This window comes from Aquila chrysaetos, chromosome 9 (assembly GCF_900496995.4).
Source record: "Aquila chrysaetos chrysaetos chromosome 9, bAquChr1.4, whole genome shotgun sequence".
NCBI lineage: Eukaryota > Metazoa > Chordata > Aves > Accipitriformes > Accipitridae > Aquila > Aquila chrysaetos.
In genome coordinates, this window is record NC_044012.1 from 30,256,444 (window position 1) to 30,279,093 (window position 22,650).

At 52.8% G+C, this 22,650-nt stretch overlaps 2 protein-coding genes across 4 annotated transcripts in view; one reads left to right on the forward strand and one right to left on the reverse strand.

The window, feature by feature from the left end:
• Nucleotides 1-13,798, reverse strand: DAO (D-amino acid oxidase). 2 transcript variants are annotated; one of them, XM_030026500.2, is made up of 13 exons: nt 13,645-13,798; nt 13,210-13,552; nt 12,249-12,495; nt 10,615-10,820; nt 10,361-10,475; nt 9,919-9,995; nt 9,411-9,476; nt 8,607-8,661; nt 7,993-8,097; nt 7,323-7,405; nt 5,340-5,457; nt 4,387-4,485; nt 1-2,877 (listed from the first exon to the last, which is right to left on the reverse strand). In XM_030026500.2, the coding sequence occupies exons 4-13, from the start codon at nt 10,806-10,808 to the stop codon at nt 2,746-2,748; spliced, it is 1,044 nt and encodes a 347-aa protein (XP_029882360.1). In that variant the 5' UTR covers nt 10,809-10,820; nt 12,249-12,495; nt 13,210-13,552; nt 13,645-13,798; the 3' UTR covers nt 1-2,745. The 2 variants fall into 2 exon arrangements, with proteins under 2 accessions (XP_029882360.1, XP_029882359.1); XM_030026499.2 differs by lacking the exon at nt 13,210-13,552.
• Nucleotides 13,799-14,024: 226 nt separating this feature from the next.
• The window catches only part of SSH1 (slingshot protein phosphatase 1), a 41,563-nt gene continuing 32,937 nt past the window's right edge, over nt 14,025-22,650 (forward strand). The window contains exons 1-2 of one of the 2 annotated variants that reach the window (XM_030025431.2): nt 14,025-14,195; nt 18,993-19,033. In XM_030025431.2, the coding sequence (XP_029881291.1) occupies nt 14,130-14,195; nt 18,993-19,033 (107 nt within the window). In that variant the 5' untranslated portion in view covers nt 14,025-14,129. Of the gene's footprint in view, nt 14,196-18,992; nt 19,034-22,650 lie in introns of those variants that run through there. The other variant, XM_041125944.1, reaches the window with a different exon arrangement.

The following is a 22,650-nucleotide window of genomic DNA, read 5'->3' on the forward strand; positions in this document are numbered from 1 at the left end:
TATTTGAATATTACCTTTATTGTCCACACATATTAGATTGTGGCCTTTTAGAAAATAAGCAAAATTAGACCGCAAATAAAATTACACATCTAATCATTTCTGTTTGTTTTCTAAGAGGTTGTGTAAGATCACAGGACAGCTGCTCCTGTAGGCTTTAAGATCAGAAGAGTCAACTGCTTATTGCAAGCTATAGAATTATTTGCTACACCTCTGCTAATCCAGGGTAGGTCTTCGGAAATCAGGTAAGTGGTTTTGGATTTACAGCAGTACAAATGGGAGGAGAATATGGTCCTCAATATCTCGTATTTGGAATAAGTGAAATCAAGCGGATGCTATTTCACTGAATGGCTTCTTCTGAAGTGGTATCACAGACCATTAGGTTTAGCATTAATCAATGGTAAATTTTCTCCAGCTATTGTTTTCTTTTTTTCCTATCCCTTTCTTGATTATACCCCTTTGAGAGTGGCTGCGATATATCAGGTGAGCTGCCAGATAAAGTGGGAAACCCTTTTGACAGACAGACTGGACATGACAGGGGCTCCTAATTTTCCTACGTCTGCCTTTGTTTTTTAAGCATACTGCAGAGGTGCCTCAGCTACCAGACAACAGCAGGCTCTTTAACACACACCCACTCTCTGCTGCCTTCTGAGGATTGACACCAGTCTGCCCTAACCTCTGCCACAGCTCCATAGCAGTTAACAGAGTTCCCTGTCACCTCTGCTGTGGCAGCAGCTGGACAGGGCTGGCCTAAGGGATTATGTTCTGCAGTTGAGCAACAACCAGAAAGCACAAATGACCACAGCTATCATCAGGTGGTTTATACTTTGCAAGAATGGGAGGAGCACCGGGCCAAAATCATGGCCAGAGGAACTTCAGGACCTGCTCTCACTGATGCCTTCGACAGCAAGTTGTTGCCTTGGCCTCCAGTGCCACAGGCATGAGAAATCCCATGCAACATCACTTTGCCAGCACTGCAGGTGTCATAGCAGAGGCAAACACAACCCTCCCGCAGCTTTACAAAGGGAAGAGAGGAAGGGAAAGGGACAGGGCAGCAGCCGCTGAGAAATTCTGGCCCTTACGGTGAGAGTAACCATTGCTGCTTTTGTAAAAGGGCAGACAATTAGCAGATGGACTCAGCAAAGCTCGTCAGAGCTTTCTGACTGCTCAGGGTGTGTAAGCCAGAGAAGTACGCAACGGTCACATAGCGTTCAGTAGAAAATGAGGTCACTGGAAGGTCTCCCAGGGCCACGGCTGTGCTGGCACAGTAACCTCCATAGCACTCCTGAAAATGAGACCAGTCTCGTAGATACCCATGAGGCAGCAGATCTCCTGTGCGTGGACCATCTCTAGCAGCACTGAGTGCTCATCACTTCCTACAAAGCCTTCACAAGTTTCTCTTTTCCTTGGTGAAACTGAAGCGCATGTCAGGAGATGGGTCTTTCAACAGGGAAAAACTCTGGTGCCAGGCTGTGGCCGGGAAACATGCACTTTTCATGGGACTGTTTTAAATCCATGTGCCCAGGAGGTAAAACAAGCCCAGCTGCACTGCAGCATCTCTCATTCACTAGATGCAGCTGCCTGGTACATCACTAACCAGGTTGATGAGCTATTTCTGGCACACGGAATCAGAGGGAGAGAGAAGCTGCATCACAGATGAGTAAGAAACAGTTGGCTGATCCGCAGAGGAGAGTGAGCCAGGCACGGTGTCCTGGGCTTGGGACAACCACTAGCCTTTGGATTTGAGGCTAATGCTTCTTGACCATTCAGTACCTTGTCTGTGATGACGTTTTTTAGAGCAGGAAAGACACATGGCATGGAAAAATCAGCCAAACTGTATCTTCAGTACATTGGGTCCCCAGCAGCATCACTGAACACCCCCAAAAAGTCATACCCTCCTGGGAGCTGTCCCCAACTCCTTCAGGAGGCACAACCTATCCCATGTCAGCTCCTCTCTCAGAGCTGCTGTGCCAGCCGTGTCTCACGGCTGGAGGAAATGAGAAACTGAAGGGCCCGTGGGAGTTTTAGGGACAAGAACAGCTCTTTCGCGTATGCTCTCTGCTATATATAGAGTCTGGCTGGCAAGTACACAGGGCTGGAACATGTTGCTTTTGTTGCTAAAAACATCATTTGGAAAGCCCATTTTAGGCAACTGCTGCTGTCTATTGCCAGATACACTAACCAGGTGCTGTAGACCCGTGCTTTGTCCTGGCATGAACGTAAGAAAAGCTATTGTAACTGAAGCACGTGCTTTTAGAACTGTTGTTACTTCCCTGGGAGCTTCAGAGCTTCTTCCTACTAAGGAGCTTTTGCCTCCTGGGGGAAACTTGCAAATCTAATTACATGCTGGGTGTTGGAGCAGTCAGTGAAGACCTCAGGTGGCACCGGCTCAGTTTCAGATCCTGTCCCATCGTGCAGATGAACTGCAGCACCGTCAAGGTTTCAGCTGAACCCTGCCTGCCCTTTGCAGACTGATCCCCGGGGGCCAGAAGTGCACTTTGCCACAGATAATTAGTCCGTATTTTAAAGCACTTCCTCTAAGTAGGTTGTGCAAGGCCGGGGTGGAGGGAACTCAGCCGTCTGGCAAACAGCAGTGACAGAACTGGCAGCAACCTGAAAATGAGACACTACAAACCAGTGTTGGAGCTGGTGGGAGGGTCAGACGTCCAACGTGTATGTGTTATTTGCATCTTTCTGCTGTGATTTCTGAGCTACTGCTGTCGTGATAATCCCAGGTGAGCTGGCAACTCACAAGCGGGGCTGCGGCGGACTGGCCAGCTGCTTCTCCTGGAGGATGCTCCCAAAGAGCCTGGCTGCTGCCATGGCACAGCCCCAGTGGATGGTGATCCCGAACCCTCCGTGGCCATAGTTGTGTATCACCTGGGGGAGAAGAGGAGCGATCAGGGCTGGGAAAGCTGCACTGGAGGCCTCTGGGGCTAAAGGCAGCAAGGAGCCACGATAGAGGCTGGGATCTGGGAGCTCCTGGCACATGGCTCAGCGACCCACTGCTCTTTCCCTCCCTCCAAAAGCCACTGGAGAGGCAGGAGAAACTCCGCGTAGTTCAGCGGGATCCCAGAGCACCCTCTGCACCCCGAAACGCAGCAGCAGGGCTCGCAGCCGTGGTCCTCAGAGCACAACATGTTACATCCTACCTAGTGTTTGTTCCTGCCAAGGTAAATTACTTTGCTTCAGCAGGAGCCTGACTCATCGCTGGGATCAATAGCTACACCACTCCTGTGCCAAGGCAGTGCGGATATGATGTGCTGATAAAGGAACAGAGTGATCCATAAATTAATTCAAATACAGCATTGCTTTGAACTGTGCTCTGGGCTTTGCCTAAATACACCGATTTCTTTCCAAGGCTCTCCAGCTAAAAATTGAATATATTTTCATTACGTTTAATTACATTTTGCAGTCGCCATCCCCTTTGGAGCTTTAATCTCTTCTTCCAAGCTGTACAGAGACATATGCATGCAATCGAATCAAGGATTCCCTCTGCAGGTCTGCTGATGAGTGTTCAGGTGACAGCGCTAAGGAGTGATGTGGTCCTACATGACAAGGTGCTGTGCTGAGGGTCCGAGAACAGATGGCACACTGAAACTTGTGCCATCCCTCGTCTCCTTTCTCTTAAAAGATATATTAGCAGCGCAAGGCAATTTAAAGAGCCATTGCCTTGGGGAAGCTTTACACTAGACACCCAGCTTTACCTACACAGAGGCAGCCGAATTTTCCAGAGCCCCACAGCAGGTACAGCCCCCCCAGTGTCCCTCTGGGCCTTCACCATGTTTCATTTTGTGCTGCTGCTGAGCTTCGAACTGAAAGAAGTCTCAAGGTGTCCAATCTTTTGCACCAACAACCCGGTGTCATCGCTGGAGGCTCTGAGCATTTTATTAAAAACTGCGTATTGGGTTTTATTAAATGGAGACATGAAGTTTGCATGCACAAGGGCTGTACACTTATGGACTCCCAGCAGAAAACCACACTACTTTAAATGCTGACACCAAAAGATGGTTTGCATGTGTCTCGTGTGGCTCTGGGAGCAGCAGAGCTCATGCCAGCATTTTTCTCCCATACGGGTTTAAGGACTAAGCTCCAGCTGCAGGTTTTCCTTTGGCAGGAGTGCTCCCTGCCCACTCTCCCCATAAAATCCATCAAAACTTAATATCTCTGACACTTATCTCTGACATTGGGCTGTAACTGGCTCAGAGATTCACCCATTATTAGAGGGGAGACAGAGTGAGGACTGATGAACGCGGGGCAGTGCGGCTGCGGGCTGAAGACCGCCAGCGTTAGCTGGATGTTGGTGTTGCACTGCCAAGGTCACAGTGACTGATGCACAATTAGCGCGGTGGTTAATGGCACTCGGTATCCAGGGGCTGTGCACAGTACCTCTGCCTGGAAATGGCCGTGGCGGACAGTCTCCCGCTCCAAGCGAACACAGGGACGCGCTGGTCTCAAGCCGCTCCACTCCTCTACGATCTTTGCTTTCTGAAAGTAAAAGCACATCAAGCACCTGCACAGCATTTCTCCAATTTACAGCAGCCAAACGTCACAGCACTAAGTGATACGTGAGATAAGGGCTCTTGCAATGAGCGGGGACAGAGGCTGCCCCATCCCTGCTGCTGCACTGGCTCCTGTGACGCTGTAAGGGGCGACTGGGCAGAACAATTTCGGATCACAGCCCGCACATCGCCAGCCTGCAGCAGAGGCAAACTGCTTGGTGCAAACAGTGAGGCAAACTGCTCTGCCAAAGCCCCGTGCTGCCTTTCCTGCTAATCCAGGGTGCAATGGCAGCATCAGGAGTGGATACAAACCAGCTTCACCACACGCCAGCCTTTCTCTAATGCAGCAGTGCCAAAAGACAGGGAGAGGGGGGAACACACCACGACCAAAGGGCTGGGACCTCCCGAAGCTTTTGTTCTAATTTTTTACCAGCTATATGAGTAATTACTTTTTCCTACAAACCTTGTCTCAAAAGTAATGCCAGCCCCAGACCCTGTCTGTCAATCAGCCAGGTGTACAGAGCCCGAGATGTGCACAATGAATGCGGCCAGGCACGCACGAACACTGAGCCGTGCCACCGCCCCCCCCCCACGTTTTACCCTCTTGCTGAGTGCTACATGCTGCTGTGGGGTGCATGCAAAAAACCCAGGGTTACTCTATGTGCACACTTCACCCATCCCCGGCGCATTTCTTGGTGTGGCGGCTGACGCTGCATAAGCAATAGTCGCTTTGCAGAAACCCCTCAGCTTTCCTGGCCTGCTGAAGGCAGGCGCCGCGTGTTACTCATATAAAGATTCAGATTTTGCGGTTTGTCCTCAGTGCCCGTCCCTGTGGCCCACCTGGAGAGCAGGGAGCAGCCTGCAGCAGTTCTCCCAGATGGTTTTGTGATCCTGGGCGCTGTTTTCTTCGTTCCAGTTGCCGTGCTGATAGATCCCTCCCAAGACCGTGAACTCACTCCTGCACCAAAAGCCAAAGGAGATGCATAATGGTGAGTGTCCCCAGCCGTCCCTTGCTGGGCCATCACGTGGAGGGACTCCACGTGTAATGTATGGATCCTGCTACGCCCTGAGCCTGCAACTTATTCCTGCCAGAGAAACTGTCACACCAAGCAGGCAAGAGAACGGTGCCTGCATGTCTGCTCATGAGCAAGTCATTCATTAAATACTATCAGCACCCCAAAGGCCCTTGCCTGGGCAAACCAAACAGCTAATTTCATCTTCTATCAAACAGGTCTGCTCCTGCCTGGCTGGGGAAGAGAGTTGGAAGGAACAGGATGCCGCCAGTGGGGAACACAAAGAAACAGATTGCTGCTGCTGCTGCCCCAAAACACCTGCGGACTAAGAGAGGATAAGAGACAGGTTAAGGCTGGGGGTGTCCGTATCTGCTGGACCCTTCTAAAACCTTGCTCAAGCCCTGGCAAGCACAAAGACAAAAGGGCTGCATGCTGGGGCATGCAGGAGGAGAGCCCCCAGGGCCGATCTCTCCAGCATGGAAGATGTGATCTCCATGCGTGAGTGCTGGACCCGGCTGCTTCCTTTGGGAGCCAGCCTGGTGCCCAGCTATGACAGCTCAAGCTAAAATAAACACAGGGAGAGGAATGCATATGTAGCTGGGACTGTGATCAGAAATCACTTGGAATACTTTGCTTGGGGGCTGTGAGCATTCAAAGTTCTTATTTACATAATGGCTTATTGCCTAATCCTGAAATATTAGCACAATAGGAAGTGCCAGAAATGCAGCATTCAAGTTACAGCTTAAAGAACCCTCTCCATTGCCAAAGCAGGGTAGATAGCTGCTCTCAGGAGGAAACAGAGGTGGGATGAACAGCAGATGTATTTATTTATCTTGCAATTTAGCTCCCTGGGTACGTGCATACGCTGCCATCCCAAATAGATCCCAACTCCCCTAAGAAAGCTGCTGGTGGGAAGCAAGTGGAAAGTGCAAGATAAGTGCTGGAAGCTGGGCTCTGCCCAGGCACAGCCACTGCCGCTCGCTGAGCTTCAGAGATGGTGCGTTTGGGGCCAGGATCTCATTTCAGCCCTCCTCATCCCTATGGGGACACAGAAATAAGGTTTTCCCCTGGGATTCCTCCTTGGTCCTTGCAGGGAGGTGGCAAGGAGCACTGTGTGGATGCTAAACTGAATGGGACACCCCCAAGAGATGTCTCACCAACAGCTGCAGGCACAGCTCAGCATAACCATGGGGGGAAGGCTGAGCTTTTTAGGGTAGACTTTTATTAAAGTAAAAAAGGATTCCTGCCACCAGTTTTAACGGGACCATGAATCAGAAGTGCCGTTTCCCCACAATGACCTGCTGTAAAACAGTTTTGTCAACACCATTGATAAAAAAGATGGGTACAAATTTGAAAACAAAAGATCTTCCCCAAAATATTTGCCCCACTGTCAGTGTTTGGCTCTTTTGAGGACCTGGCCAGGACTGGCTTTTTACTTTGGCGGGATTTGCTCCTTGGAAAAGCACAGGACCAGGGACATTGAAGCCCCCTGGTGCTACCTGATCCAAGAGCTCAGGAGCCCAGGACCAGCCCCAGACCCCCCCTCGTGTCCGAGTGCCAAGCCAGGGTCTGTGCAGGGAGCTCGCACTCTCTGTGCCCATGGCAGGAGCTCCCGCGCTTTTCCTGTCCACGTCCTTCTGCTCTCCTCCTGCGCGGCAAATAAAAGCATCATCAGGCCAGGTATGAAGCCGAGCCTGGGCTGCTGCAACAGGGCTGCTGCAGGGCATACATCAGCAGCTGGTGTTCTGGAGCGCTGATAGCAGAGCATCGCTAACACCAGACAGACCCTGCCTCGCCCACTGTCACCTACCCCGGTATGACGTATGGCGAGTTGTAGATACCAGATTCGATGTCGTGAGTGATGATGAAATGCTTCACCCACGGGGCCAGGACCTGGGAGATGAAGGGGAGAGGGTCAGGGAGAGCTGGAGAGCGGGGTCCCCAGCTCGGGGAGGCAGCAGGAGGGATGTGGGCAGCTCGGCGAATGTGGACCCTGGGGGTCCGCACGTGGTGCCCTCCCTTCTGCTCAGGCTCTATGTACACCACAGCAGTGGCTTCCCTGCACGGCTGCCATGGGAAGACAGGGAGATGGGAGGGCAGGCAGGCAAGCAGAGGAGCTTCCTACTGGCCTGAGTCTGTTACCCCAAATAATCATCCTCTTCTCCCAAGGATTTCATGTCTTTTTATTATTAGCATTATGCCGCTGGCCTCCCCCTACCTTCACCCAATGAAGAAATGGGCTGGAGACTCGGGGTATCCCCACAGCTGAACCAGGAACGGGATCCAGGTTTTCTGCTCTGGCCTCCACGCATGTGAGGGTTTTACATGACCAACATTTGCTAGGAATCAGGACCTGATCCCAGTGTGGGTCCTGCCCATAAGCCCGTGATTTGCCCCAGAGGCCATATCTCATAAGGTGGCTAATGAATGACTCCTCCAGGAAAAAAAGAGGGGGAACACAAGCCCTGCACCCACCTCACCTTTATGATCTGTCCACGGCCAGGCTGTAGCTCTGGGTCAGGCTGCAGCTCCCCTGCACGAACCCCACTACAGTTTATTACAACATCCACGCCCTGGGCAAACATCTAATGAGAGACAGATGTGGCATGGTGAGCAGTGCACACACAGTGATGCTTCCGAGGGCACTACCCATGGGGGGCATGAGATTCCTGCATCAAAGCCAAGCCAAGTATTCGGTCCAACAGTCTGCTAATGAATAAACCATAAGGGCCGGATCCAGGGCATAGCTTCCCCAGCACGGCTCCCGCAGACACCCCATGTGTGCAGGCAAGGAGAATGTTTGCAGTTTAAGGGAAAGCTGTACTGCCCTTGGCTTGGCTGCATCTTCGGTCAGTGCTGGCCAAATGTGCTACCCTAGCCCCTCTCAGCCACCTCTTGATGCCCAAGAGCCTTTATCTTTCCTGGTAGAATTTGTTTCCTAGATCTTGGTGTAGTCTTGCCACTGTCCCTTGGCCCATCATTCATGCCAAGGGACATCCCAGAGCAGCCCATAAGTGCTGGGTGCTGCTTCTCCATGCCAGGACAGGGCCATGCCTGCTGCCCCGCTCTGCCCCAGCTCGACATCACCACTCACCTCCTGGAAAGATTCAACCTTCTTATGGAAAAACTTCACTCCTCTCTGTGTTAACCTGGGAAGAATGAGTTCATTTGTTACCAGCAAATTAAAAGCAAATGTACCATTCAAATTAGCGCCTGTAATTGATACCCAGAGTAGGTACGGCTTGTTGCTCCTTGTAATAAACAGCCGTGGTCTTCTTGGTGGTTCCTAACAGTCTCCAGTTATTAGCTCATTTCCCTAACGGCCCAGAGCTACCGAGGGTGGTCAGTCCTGCTAAGCCCTGAGTCAGAGCCCCAGTCTTCTGCTGTGGATAGGGCACCCGCTCCACGTTAGAAATGGCAAGAACAAAACCAAGCCACAAATACTCCCATAGCTGAAAGCGCTCAGATGCAGCTCTAAGTATCCCATTACTTTCATTTTTGTCATGCACAAATACACTCCTGGGCTAACTCTTAAAGTGGGGAGTCTGTTACCCCACTGGGGCAATAAGCAAGAATTCCAGACCCTTTTACCCGCTTCCCAGGGATGCATCCCTGCCTCCCCTCTCCTTCGGCTCATCCCGCCATGCCCTCACTGCTGCATTTTCAGGCTGAGCAGGTCAGAAGTGCAGCAGGACACGGGGTGGTCACGTAAAATCAGTGCTGCCTAAAGTCAGGCACCGACTTGGCATGAGAGAAGGATCCGGGGCAACACCTGATTTGCGGGCTGAAAATCCACACCTGCCTCCCGTGTTCTGCCGGCCAGAGAAATTGGGGGGAGCAGCAGCTCTCCCACGCTGGCACAGCCCCAGCCCCAGTGCCGTGGTAGCTCTGCACTCACCTGTTGGTGAGCCACGGCAGATAGTTCCTGCACTCCAGCATCAGCGCCGTGTTGAACCAGCCGTAGCTGAAACCAGACAGGGAGAGGAAGCCATAAGGACCTGCAACAGCTTTACATGAGCAGCTGCCTCCTGCCCTGGCACTCCTGATGGCTGCTGAAGCTCCGGGACTCCAATTCCCCCTTGCACAACAAGTGCATGACTTTTTCCCTCTGTTTACAGTATAAAATACCTTCTGCTGCTTTTCTTCCCCCAGTTTGACAATATCTGGTGAAGTTAGAGAGGGGCTGGAATGGCTTATATGCTGGGCTGCTGCTTTATAGGTTTGTTTGAGGTGTTTCCTACTTATTTTAAGGGAAGTGGCTGTAACGAAGCAAGGCCACTTCTGCACCCATGGTTTCTCATCCTCGCTGCCCCTCGACAGGGAGGTGCCTGGGAGCGTCCAGCCATACCTTTCTTGCCTGGGGGAAAGCACATCAGTGACTGTCTGGAAAACAGACTGAAAAATACCTATAACCAGGGAAGAGTTCAAGCTCTTTTGGTGTCAAGTTCCTAAATCCCAGGACAATGTTCTTCCAAGACGGGTCCTGCAGTAGGGAAAAAGGTCCAAGCTCATTAATGAACCCCAATCACTGTGCCATCGTGGGACAGAAGCTGGGGGGGATGGATGACAGTCCACCCCAAAGGAGCGCGGGTGGGCCTGCAGCTGTGGGACACCACAACTGGCAAGGCTCTGCCAGCTCCCACCCTCAGAGGGCTCAGCCCTTACTTCATACTGATATTGCATTGCGGGCACAGAAAACACCGTGTCCTGGGCAAACTGTCACAAGACAAACTTGGAAGGATTTGGAAGCATTCAGAGCATCGTCTGGGAAGAAGTACAACCCTGCCCGCCCCCGGGCAGCCTCCGAGCTGGAGCCCTTCCCAGCCCTGGCTGTGACTTGCTCCTTACCGGCACCGGCTGTGTAAACAGGTTGTAGCCAGAAATTAGGAAAAGTCCCATTTCCTTTGCTGCCGGTGAGCCCAGGTGCCCGAGGAGGTAATCGAATGTCTCTTTATTCCAGAGCCTGCGATGAAAACAGGAGAGCGGTGGCTCTGCCAGCCCCATGGAGCTGTGCCCATGCAGCTCAGCCCCTCATACACCGATGGGCACGCCGGTGGGGACATGGCACCAGCCTCCTCCTCCTCCTCCTCATCCTCACTTACGTCTCCTGCAGGTTGCTGTGGTCGCTCAGGTAGGGCTGCCACAAGCCGGCTGCCCCGTCGCTGGTGGTGTGGGGCGTGTAGCGGTCTGCGTAGACCTCCATCTCCAGGGAGGGCACCAGGCTGTGGTACTGCTCATGGATGCACAGGGCGGTCGAGAGGCCAATCACCCCGGCCCCGATGATGGCCACACGCATGGCTCTGGCTCTCTGCAGGGGGAGAAATGCTTGAAGGGCAGTGCCAGGGCTGGGGAGCTGCTTGGACAAGCTCCCTTCCCGGGAGGGAGGGCATCAGCTCCCACAGGACCCAACCTGGCCTCAGCTCTGCTGCTGGAGCACAGCTGGGCTGCAAGGAAGGGGCTGAGCTGCTCTTGGGGCATTTGTCTGCACTTCTTGTAAAGCCTCCCAAGTCCTCTTCAACACCAGCCTGCGCTGACCAAGCACTGAAATCACAGATGAGGGGGTGCGTAGTTTGCCACGGTGGCAGGGGAACATCTCTCCATTGCTCGCAGCCCTTGTGCTTGGGGTGGCATCCCTGGCTCTACCCTTGGGCACGCTGTAGCCGCTGGCAAGCAGAAAAGCGGCAGCTCAGCTGCCCACAGCTGTGCTCCTCTGCCTGGCAGAAAGAGCCGTGGTTGCTTCATGCCCTGCGGCAGCATGGGACAGAGTGGCACAGCCATCGGCATCCTCCTCTCCCTCCCATCAGCCAGCACGCCGAGGGCGAGCAGCTGGGCAGAGGTGGGAGCACCCACCCACTCACATCGTCTCCCACGGGCCAGCATAAGCCCTCTGTGCCCAGGGACCCAGCCCTCCTCCCGGGTGCTCCTAATTCTCCCCAGCTCCTGGCACAGGCTGGAGATGAAAGAGGTGGGCACAGATAAAAGAAATGGCAAACAACAGGTGTTTTCCAGGGAGCAATGCCAGGTGCGATATATGCGAGGCTGGCTCCTCACGCCACTGTTGCTCTCAGGGCTGCCTGCACCTGAAGGCGGCTGTGGCACCACCCTAAACCCTTCCTGGCATCAGCTGGGAGAACCACTGTTTGTAAACGCTGGCTGCAAAGAGGGTCTGCAGCCCCCCCTCGGTCCCCTGACTCTTCCCTCTTGACGCAGCTTTCCTGCCTTGCAGCCTGGAAAAAGTGCTGCGGTCACCATCTGGGCAGAGAGTGGCCAAGGACCAATTCAGGGAAGGGCTTGGGGGGACAACGGTGTGCATCACCTAGGCCTGGGTCACATCCCTGGCTGCTCAGCTGCCAGTGTGTGGGTAGGAGGAAGGATGCCAGCAGCACGCCAGACCCCGTTTGGGGCAGCATGAGTAAATTCTAACCCATAGTTTTATTTGGATAAGGTGAAGTGCAGCATCTCTGCTGTGAAAGGCAGCCCGCAGCGGGACTGACATTTGGTGTGATGGAGGGATGAGTCATCGGGACAGTGAAGCACCGACGGCAGCGGGAGAGCCACGCTTGCTTCCCATCTGCTGTGGTTTTATAACCCACGGCCAGCAAGAACTGGGGCTGCCTCCTCTACCTGCAGCCATGGGGATGTGCCCCAGGCTGCCCCTGCAGCATCAGCCAAGGAGGTATCTATCTGCCTCGCTGGTCAATAAATAACAAGAAACACACATTTTTCACTGGCTTACCTGCAGAGTGTGTGGTCCTCGGGGCAGCTGCCGCAGTTTTCAGAGACTTCAACAGAGCCACTTTCTCAGGGCGGCTTGTTTACCACCCAGCAAACCGCCCGCGGTGCAAGGTCTAAGTGCCAAGGGCAGCGGGATTGCAGCCCGCCCCCAGGCAATGGGGCCAAAGTCTTTGCTCCGGACCAGGGGAGGTGGAGTCCTCCACGCTGGATCCCATGTGCCACTGGCAGCCAGCCCCGGAGTTGCTCCTCTGAAAAGAAAACGGGGTCACCACGGTCCGTGGCAAAACGCCATCATGACACTTGTCACCATGGTGACTGCTGGCTGCCCCAAAGAGTCCTGGTGGGTGGGGACATGGGGATGGGACTCCCCAGCCACTGGGTTCTTGCAGGATCTGGGAAAATCGGATGCCTCGATGTCGATTTTCGTGTGGTAAGAGAGAAATGGCATTGCCTCCCTCCCGATAGACCCCAGGAGCTGTCCTGTTCAGCTTCCCCCTCCCAGGGGTCAGATAGCTTTGTTTCTTGCTTCTAAGCTGCCCCTCCCTTCACATAAACCACAATTTTGGGTTCTGGGCTGAAAAGCCAGGTTTCTGTTGGCGCGGATACTATTAGCAGCAGCAGAATCAGCCCTGGAAGCACAAGTGGTGTTTGGGCAGAGTTGCTACAATTAGGGATTTTACCATGCCTAAAGCTTTTATAAAAGAGGTAATACGGCTAAAACAAATGGGAACTCATTTCCCACAGAGTCAAGTTGCAGACACATCTCTGGAGTCCTGAGCCCAGGGTTTAAGCCACGCAGCACGACCCACCACAGGCGACAGGAGTTCGGTCCCACCAAAGGCAGAGGAACGGCACAGCAGGCTAATGCCAGCCTGAGCAGAAGGATGCTTTACCCTGAGAAGTCCATAGGGATGGCATGGGAGGGTTAAGTCTGAAGGTCATAGGGTTTAAGCACCTGGTACCTTTAATGCTTTATGGTAGCGGAACACCTGCAGACCTCTCCGACCATTGCGTGGGGGCTGCCGTCCTGCCTCCCACCCCCCTGGGCAGGAGCAGCAGCACCAGCCAGGGACTGACCCCATCCAGGCAGCCTGGCCAGCTCCCCAGGGTGGGCAGCTGGCGAAGCCACAGCTTGGGATCCCACTCCGGATGCCATGAAGGAGGATGCTCGTCCATCTGCCCCATGGTCGCATCCTCCCAGGGATGTGGTCAGGAGAAGAAAGCCGCTGGGGCTGATGGTGGCCAAGCCCCGAGTGTCCAGGCCCTCGGACCCCGGGGTGCTTTCGCACAGCTCCCTTTTGCAGCCTGGCAGGGCCAGAGGGGGAAAGGCAGTCACCCAACGGCCTGAATTATTAAGGGCTTTACATACAATCAGCAAAGCCTCTTATACTAATTACCCCATTACTCGTCTGCCTCTTGCTTTTGGCATCGTTGACCCCTCGCACTTTCTTCGGTCCGGTTTGCAGGATGCTCCCGCCTGCCGCACCCCGAAGCCGTTCAGGTGCTTTAGGGCTGAAGCTCAGACCCTACCGACACTTTTTGGGGCTCTGGGGCCCGCGACACCCCCACTTCCCCCCTACCCGTGCCGAGATGCTGCACCCCCCGCCCCGGTACGGTGGGGTGACCCACGGCCGCGACCGCCTCACCCAGCCCAGCCCCGCCCGGGGGTCCCCGGGCCAGGCCGGGCCCGGCCCTGCCACCGGGCCCCGGTGAAAGCACCGCCCCGTCCCGCCCCGGGGCCGCCCCCGCCGCCGCAGCGCCCTCGCCCCTCCCCGCGGCGGGGCGGCCGGGCGGGCTGCGCAGCCGCCGGGGCGGTGGAGGCGTCCGGAGCCCCGCAACCACCGTTGATAACCGGGTCCCCGCCGCTGCCGTTGCTGCCGCCATGGCGCTGGTCACGTTGCAGCGTTCGCCGACCCCCAGCGCCGCCTCTTCGGCCAGCACCAGCGAGGTGAGGCGGGCCGGGCGGCGGAGGGCAGAGCAGGCCCCGGCGGCGGGGGGAGGACGGGAACGGGGAGCGGGGCGGGACGCGGCCCCTCAGCGCCTCGGTTGGGCCCCGCGCATCGGCCGCGGCCCGCAGCGCCTCACGGCCCTGGCCCCTCACAGCCCCGGCCCCTCACAGCCCCCCGCTCCGGCCCCCCCCCGCATGCCCCAGCCCCTGGCTCCATCGCCTCACAGGCCCTGGCCCCTCACGGTCCCCAGCCTCACGGCTCTCTAGCCACTGGCCCCCTGCCTTCATCCCCTCACAGAACCCCTGGCCCCTCGCAGCCCCCTGCTTACCCCACCCCTCCCGCCCCCCCCCCCCCCCCCCCCCGCAGCCTTTCCTGGCCTCAGCTCAGCCCCTCGAAGCCCCCCGGCCATCCCAGCCCCTTCCCCTGCCCAGCCCTGCTCTGCCTCAGCCCCCAGCCCTTTGATGCTGCTGGGCTGGATCAGGCCTCGTACCGTCCAGCCGTCTCCCTGCTCTGCCCCACTGCGTGCTGGCCGTCCCCTCCTCACCCCCACATGCAGCCCTCTTTCCCCCATGGCTGTCCCCTGCTCCAGCCCTCACCCGGCACTGGCTTGGGCTACTGGTTCGCTCTTCTCTGCCAGGTAAATCCCTGGGCAGTGTGCTGGGCCTGTCTTTGTGGAGCAGCTGTGCTTGCTGGCCCCTTGGCCCCATACCTTCTCCCTCCCTGACACCCCACAGCCACCACCACCTCCTGCCCCAGGGATGCTCCGCTTTACCCCCTGCATTACCCCTCCGTCCCTGTCCAGCCTGTGCTGCAAAGGCACTGCCTTTCCCCATGCCCGCTGCAGCTTTTGCCCCACGGGAAGCTCACGCTAGCCCTTTCCCGAGGCAGCTGTGGTCAGTTCCCTGCCAACAGAGCAGCTCCCGTCCCGCTCTACCCCATACCTGCGCGACATCCCCTTGCTGCGCTGTCTGCTGCCACTCCTCGCTGCGGCGCAGCCTGCACCATGCTGCTGCCCTCTCCTTCCCTCCCAGCTCTGCTGCTCCGGGGTCCTGTACATGCTGCTTAACCTGCTGCCCCTGTAGTGCTCTGCTTCATGCATCCCTGCCCTGCCGGGACAGGCACCCTGTGTGTCCCAGCTCTGCTGCATGCCCCCTTCGCTCTTGTACCCCAGAAACACCTTCTCCTGCCTCTGCTCCCCTTGGGCTTCTGTCTTCCCTCACCGCAGTTCCCACGCACCATCCAAACACAGCTGCACCCTCCAATTTCTTTTTCTTTTTCTTCTTCCCCGTGCATCCCTTTTTTCCTCCTAACCCATCTGTTTTGTGACTCCCAAAGGAAGGCCTGGTGTTTCCCTGCATATCCTCCCTGTGCATCCCTCTCCTCCCCCTCCCTTTCCTTTGATGCTCCCTGCCCTTGGCTTCGCTCTGTCCCCGCTCCCGCCAGGTAAACAATCCTATTTGTCACCTGTCAGGTCCCTGTGACTCCCCCGATTAGCTGGTCCGAGGCGGGGTAGGCGGGAGGGGGACGGTGCCATAAGGCTCACAGGTTCTCCCTCGCCCAGAGGGGCCGCAGGGGTTCCCTTTACACGGCCCTCACTGGAGACGTGACTCATCCCTTCCTTTTGCCGACTGTTTTGCCGTAGATCCCTCTGATGTGGTTTGGGCTCCTGAGGCTGCAGGGACCCAGTGTTTGGACCGCGCTGTTTTCATTGAGAAACTTGGAGACAAGACTTGTGCTTTTCTGAGGATTTTTTCAGAAGGATTTTTGTTGGGTTCTGGTTTAGACAGAGTCTTAAACGAGACCTAGTGGCCACCTGATCTACACAGATGTAAATGAGCTATAACCTTGTTGCAGGCAGTGGAATTAGACTGGATTTAACTGGTGCAGGTGGGAGAGGAGTCCAAGCAATATGCCTCTCACCTTGCCATGTACATCTGCATTAGGCATTGCATTGTGTAGGAGCTCTGTGTTGGTTATTATTTTTTCAGTGGGGTGACCATATGATTCTCCCTTTCCCTCTCAAAAATGCTGCCCCGACCTTGCTGCCTAGTGTTGTCCATGGCAGGGCACTTCTGCTACTAGCATCCATGGCTCAGGTGTACTTCAATGGCTCCTGGAGGAAGACATCAGCTCCCGTTCTGTTTGAGTGGTCCCTTCTGTAATGAAATACCATAAAACTATAAACCATCCCTTTCCAAATTCAACGTGTTGTTTTTACAAAGTTAATTTCAAAGAAAAATCCCATCAAAAAGGGACAGCGTGCTCCCTGATCTTTTATGATCTTTCTTACAAGGAAAATCAGGGCTCTTTGGGGCTTTTAGTCTATATGAATAATTATTAGAAGATATTTTTTTTAATGGAAAATTATGACCATATGTCCTTGCTAAGTGTGAGCAAGCTGCTGCAGCCTTTCAACTCATGAGCCTGAAGGAATTTGTAAAATGGATGCTGCTGCCTGTGAGAGCCTTGCCGCTGCGTTAACGTAGCATGCCGTAAATTCTTAGGAGAGAGTAGTCCGTACACACTTGCAAACTTGCATGCACTTCACTTGTTAGCTCCACTGCCATCTCCCTTCCACACCACCTCCCGCTCCATGCCAGGTCCTTCAAGCCTGGCCGCGCTCTGCACAGTCCCCAGGGAGGGATGCGGATGCAGCTGGTGGAGGTCTGGCCCCGGCAGTGGTGTCTGTGCTGTGGTGGGATCCGTGGCACTGGTGAGCAGCAGTGGGTCCACAGCATCTCCTGCATGGTGCACCGTAAAACCTGCCACCTCAGAGGGATGCTCTGACCAAAACAAGGCAGACAGCAACAACGCTGAGTGCTTCTGCCTTGTTTCGGGTTTACTGTGGCTTTTTAGTAGAAAATACCAGGAGAGTGGACTTTGAAAGCAAGTCAGCTTCTGCAAAAGATGAGCCCACAGCAGATTCGGGGGCCAGCTCTGCTGCCAAGCCTCAGCTGACAATACTCATGCTGACAATATGACTTCAGTCATATTTTTTAAAAAATAAAAAAGTTTTTCTCCCCCTTGTTGCTACGTGACAGACCCAAACAAGCAGGAGGGTGACCTTACAAAGGCCAAAAACCTGCCAGACCTTCCCAGGGCTGGGGGGCTCTGCTGGTGGGGGGCACTGGGGCTTGGGGTGTTCCTGGGGCTCTGCCTGCTGCCCTGGCCAGACTGGCTCTGCGCTGCCACTGCACAGTGTAAACAGACTAAAAATAGCGATGGTATGTTTCTTGCCATCAGCTGCAGTCATTTTGGATGGGCTTTGTGTATCTTTTTTCCTCCAAATGGCTATATTTCTAATATCCGGCCTGTGCAGTTGCATTTGGGGTTTTTTTCCCTGGCATTACTTGGTTCTTGCAGATTGTGAACAGAGCGGCTCCTGTGCGCTCTGGCCTCCTGCGTCTCAACTTGGGGTGGTGGGGAACACCCCAGGTCCTACGCGCACACAAAACTTCAAGCTTGAACATTTTATGTGAAACTATTTGCTTATTTTTAACTTCTACAAAATGACCCGGAAACAAGTAACCCTTACGGTGGCCTTATTTGATGTGGGTTTTAAGCAATGTTGTAGTAAATAACAAAATGTTCCTTGAGTGTTAGCGCTGATGGAGCATGATTTCTTAAAAGTGTCACTCCAGCTTCATTAGGCTCTGATGTGTTGCATGTTTGAAGGTTTTCCTATTGCAGGGCGATGGGTAAGGTCCCTGCTTTGCTTCTTGGGTCCGAACCATCTCCCCAGTGCAACCTTGCCCTCTGAGGGAATGCTCCTGGCCCTTTCTCTTCTGTCTACTTACATAGGACCAAAGGATGAGAATTATCTTTGAGCCTTTTTTTTGGGGGTAGCTCTGGATGCAATTAGTCCCAACTCTGTTTTTCTTTAATATGAAATTTTATCCAGAAGCTAATAGAGAATTTGAAGGGGATGGCTGGAAAGCATGGCTATGTGAAATTGTTTCTCTCTGAAAGTAAGCTGAAGTCAGCTAGCACGCTTCTGTTTTAAGGAGAGCAAATAAAGTGTAAGGGCCAGTAATGTCACCTGGGCAGCCAGATTTGCTTCCAGGATGACTTTCCACCAGTGCCTGGTGAAAAAGTGGCCGTTTTAATACATGCCTGCCATCAAAGCAGTGTCTTTATCAGGAAGGCAGCAGACGTAGGACTCGTGGATGACTGGGCAACCAGGCGGGCATTGTCCTAGCCTCGGGACACATCATCTACCAGCATCCAGGTGGAGGTGGCCTCATTGGCGAGGTGGTAGCTCTGAGATGGCAGAGGGGCTGCACGTCAGTTCCAGGTCGGAGTTTGGGTGCTGGAGGCTGGGGCAGTTCCAGCTGGGCAGTTTTGGCTGCATCCACTGGAGGGCACTTGTGCTGTCGCTGCACACTGAATTACAGCATTAATTTGTGCCCAGCTCTTCGTTAGCAGCCTTTTGCTTGGGACAGGTTCTGCTCTCACGTGTGTGCTCAGTGGGAGTGATGTGTGTGCACTCTTGGTGACGTCGAGGTTGGCGATCTTCAAACCGATCTGCGCTCTAGGACCAGCTTGCAGGATTAGGACCTAATAGCTTTAAAATCCCCGTGAGCCCCTTTGTCACCCGGCACTGGGTGCTGATGGCATATATGGCCAGGGAGTCTCATTTATCCCTGGCACCAGAAAGAGAAAACCCCGTGGAAAACAACCACTCAAAACCTGTTGTTGCAGGGATGGTTTTAAAAAGCGCGGGGATTTTTTTGAAAGTTGCATTATGGAAACAACCAGCATGTAACTTTCTCTGTATCTTTCTTTTCTCCCCTCAGCTGGAGGTTGGCAGTGATGAAGAGCGTAAATTAAATGTGAGGTAAGCAGAGCTATTTGGCTCTAAACATTGTTTCCACTGTTGTTAATTGTCTGCTGTGTAGCTGAGTCCTGATCCCACTCAGGACTCGAGCATGTACGCTTGCCTGGAGGGGACTGCATGGTCTGCAGAGAGCTAAACGCTGGGGATGCTCTCTCTCTCTTATCAGTTTAGTTTTGAGATGAGTGTTTAATGAACTGCAGGCATAAAAGAGGGTTTGTGGTTTTTTCCTGGTGGGAAGAAACTGGAAAATTGCACGTCAGCTCTGGCCACAGCACTTAACTTTTAACGCAGCGTCTCTTTGCTGCTGCTGCTCTGAGGCTGGGGCTTTGGGTTGGGAAGGGGGGTACGCTTCTAGGGTGGGTAGGGGAGAGAGAGCTCTGCTCATTCCTGGGTATTAACCATCAGGAATTTGACTCCTTTGATATTGGGGTTGTGTAGAGCCAGTTTCTTCATACAGGGGGGAGGAAAGGGCTGAAATATCCCGCTGGAGAAGAGACAGGCTTCTCTGGCTGACATTGTGCAGAGATCAGAAGTAGTAATGATAAAGCTAGTTTGGTGGGACTCTGGCCTGATGGGGCTCTGAGTAATTATGTGGATTGTTCAGTCTAAATCCAGCTGTTGCAGACAGCTCTTACCCTCTAACCTGTAAACTGCAATCTGAGAGATAAAGTGTAAAAACACAACAGTGGTTCAGCAGGCTTGGTCTCTTCTTGTTACTACTTCCTACTTTAATTATCCAGGGTTTAGGTAAAAGCAAAGCCACTTGTGCTGCTGCTTGGAGTTCAATCTTGTTGTTTCCATCCTGTTTTATGCTTTGAGACTTACTGTTGCAAAGATATAAAACTGAGATGCTGGTGGCAGTGGGTTTTCTGTCTCAGTCTAATAGACTGAGACTAGGACAAAGTGGAGTTGATTGGAAGTCTGCTTAACCTTTTGGTTTTGGGAGCAGCAAGTGGATGTTAGGGCATAGACTGTCTTTACCCTGCAAGTGAAGTCAGAGAGCAGAAAAGCAAAGGTGCTCCTTTACGGAGTAGGAAAGTGTCAGGCCTTGCCATTTCTGTGTCCCCCAGGGGATTTGTCGTGACTGCAGCCCACTCTGGGAAGCCTGGCATTCGGTGGCTGTCCTGCTTGCAAGCATGTGGGTCAGAAGTGTTGTATGTTTGGTTGCTGTGTAGTCTCTGGTGTGCGGGCATTTAGTGACAGTTTGTAATGTAATTTGTTAGTTTATTTTGTGGAGAATGCATTTTATATTGGTTAAAGCAAAATTCAGGATTCCTGGTTCTGCTCCCATCTTGGTCATGGGCTTATTGTGCAATTCAGGGCTCAAGCAGGAGCCCACTGAAGTCATGAATAGCAATGCATCCTTAATTCTTGTGCTTTTTTAGTTGCATTAAAAATATAAAATACTTAAGCAAGCAGTATGATAGCCTCTTCTTTTGTGTATTTGGTTCTTGTGCTGAAAGAGGAAATAAAACTTTATCCCTCTTCATTACAAATGAACTCGATGAGAATGTACAGATAAATTGCTGGGAGATCATTGGTTTTGTGGCTACCTTTGGTCTGTCTGGCCTTTTTGCAAGCCAGGCATGTGCATCCATCACTGGCCAGAGCAATCCTGGGGGTGGATGTAGTGAGACTGGGCTTAAAGGCTGATACTTTTCTACTGGCCACTGAAAAATGTTGCAGCACTGACTTGAGATACTGAGATCCCAAGAGCTTCCTCTGTCCTTCGGTCTCTTGGGGCTGCTCTTCCGTACACAATTTTCAGGATAAGAATCTGGTAATTAAATTACTAGATAGACCTCAAGAATAGAATGGCTCTTGTGCAGAGCCTTTGCTGTACTCAGAGGGAAACACCGCCAAGGACTGATGAAAATGTGTGGCCCAAGTGTGGACACAGCGTAGATGATAAATGAAGCTTCTCTCGCAGGAAGGTGGGTAGATCCTGTCTCCTTCCTGCCAGCAGCTGCTCCGGATCAATTCGCTGAGACTTTACCCGGTGCCCATGGGGTGGCAGAATTGTTCAACTTCATTGTGCTGCTTCTCCAACAGCTGAATTCAGGTCTCCTCTGAAAAAAATGCAGGAACAGGCTATGATGATATTTGTGAATCTTTAAATCCTGGTCTAGCCTTGGTGGAGACTTAGGTGACAGCTGTGTTTTGTTACATGTGCCCTGAGTGCAGGGGTCAGCAGTCCAGTGCCTGACTTTGCAGACCTCAAAGATCCTAATGGTTAGAAAAAGGGAGGGTTGTTGGAAACAAGACCCCATCTTGCTGCCAGCTCAAACTGCATTTCATCGGTACAGGATGAATGTGCTATTACACATTTGTGACATAACTTGCTCATCCGCTTGCTGAACAGATTATTTTCATTCATTCCAAAAAATTCCAGGATTTTCATTCGAGACTGCATAGTTGGATCTGGTTATATGAGCTATCTGATTTTTTTTCTTGGAGGAACGGGTCTGTATCATGGTTTTATAACCAGCTGCATGTCTTGCTGCTCTCTGGTCTAAGAGCAGCAGACCTTCCTTACGGTTTCTGTCATTCCAAAATGCTTTTGATTCCGTTTTCTCCCTGAAACAGGTTCTACTCTAAAATAGACTGAGGGAACGTGTTCTAGGTTCAGCTTTTCTTTCAAAGATATTGTTGCTATCTGCATTTTCTTAGACATTAATGTGCTTTAAAGACTTCCTTTTCTCTCACTTCCCAAAAATTTTGCAGAAGCCTCAATAAGGTAACATCCACACTGTTTCCAGCAGACAGCCAGGAGTCCATATTGCTCTCCGGTGGGTAAAGATTCATAGCAGAAGAAAAAGTAAGAGCACAGACTCAGATGTAACAGCCCAGTCAGGCTTGGTGCAGCTGGTGCAGACAACAGCTTGCATGTCTGTTTCTCTGTGTTATCTGTGTCTGCTGAAATCTTCCTTCCTGAATGCCAGTCAGCCATAGGATGTTGTGGCTTGATCCCTTTTTTTTCTCTAATGATGCAGTGCACCCACAGGACCTTGAGACATCTCACCCAAATCTTAATAAAACTGCTGGCATGGTTACGTCAAGTCCATGGGAGTATGCATTAGCTTAGAGTTAAGCACAACCTTAAGTTTTACAAGATCAGGGTTCACTGAGTTCAACACGAGCCTTGTGTGCACAGTGCCTGCCACCTTATCGCAGAGCCATGTTGTGCTCTTTTAGCTCAGAGCAACCTCAAAGAAGATGATATCAAGTGTGGGGGAGACTGAGAGCAGTGCTGAGCTCTTTTCAAGCAGACTGCTCTGAGAGAATGGGGTATGTGCAATTTTTCCTATGCTGCTTCTTGGTGCAATCCGATTGATTTTCTTCACTCACCAGTGTTGGTTGGCTCTCCAGCACCAAGTCAAAGGAGATGTTTTACAAAGCCGGTTGTGTTGTGAGTGTTGGCTGTTTCTCAGATGCGGTTGGCAAATGCAGCAAGACAATCACTGGTTTTAATTACAAACACAAGTAAGTTTGTTTAGCTAGTCATTCTGTAGTCTTTGCCATTATTGACTTTCCAATCACAGTCTCAGTGTGGTCAGAAACAGGGCCGGGTGAGTGTTCTCAGGCACCTTCTGCAGAGAGATGGAGGTCAAACTGCT

Bases quoted from the DNA above. Each gene is read 5' to 3' on its own strand.
- DAO (XM_030026499.2), bottom strand. From the start codon at position 10,808: ATGCGTGTGGCCATCATCGGGGCCGGGGTGATTGGCCTCTCGACCGCC. The intron at 10,476-10,614 runs GTAAGTGAGGAT...TTTTCATCGCAG, and splicing joins CACAGCAACCTGCAGGAGAC to GCTCTGGAATAAAGAGACAT. The intron at 8,098-8,606 runs GTGAGTGGTGAT...GTCTCTCATTAG, and splicing joins AGGTTGAATCTTTCCAGGAG to ATGTTTGCCCAGGGCGTGGA.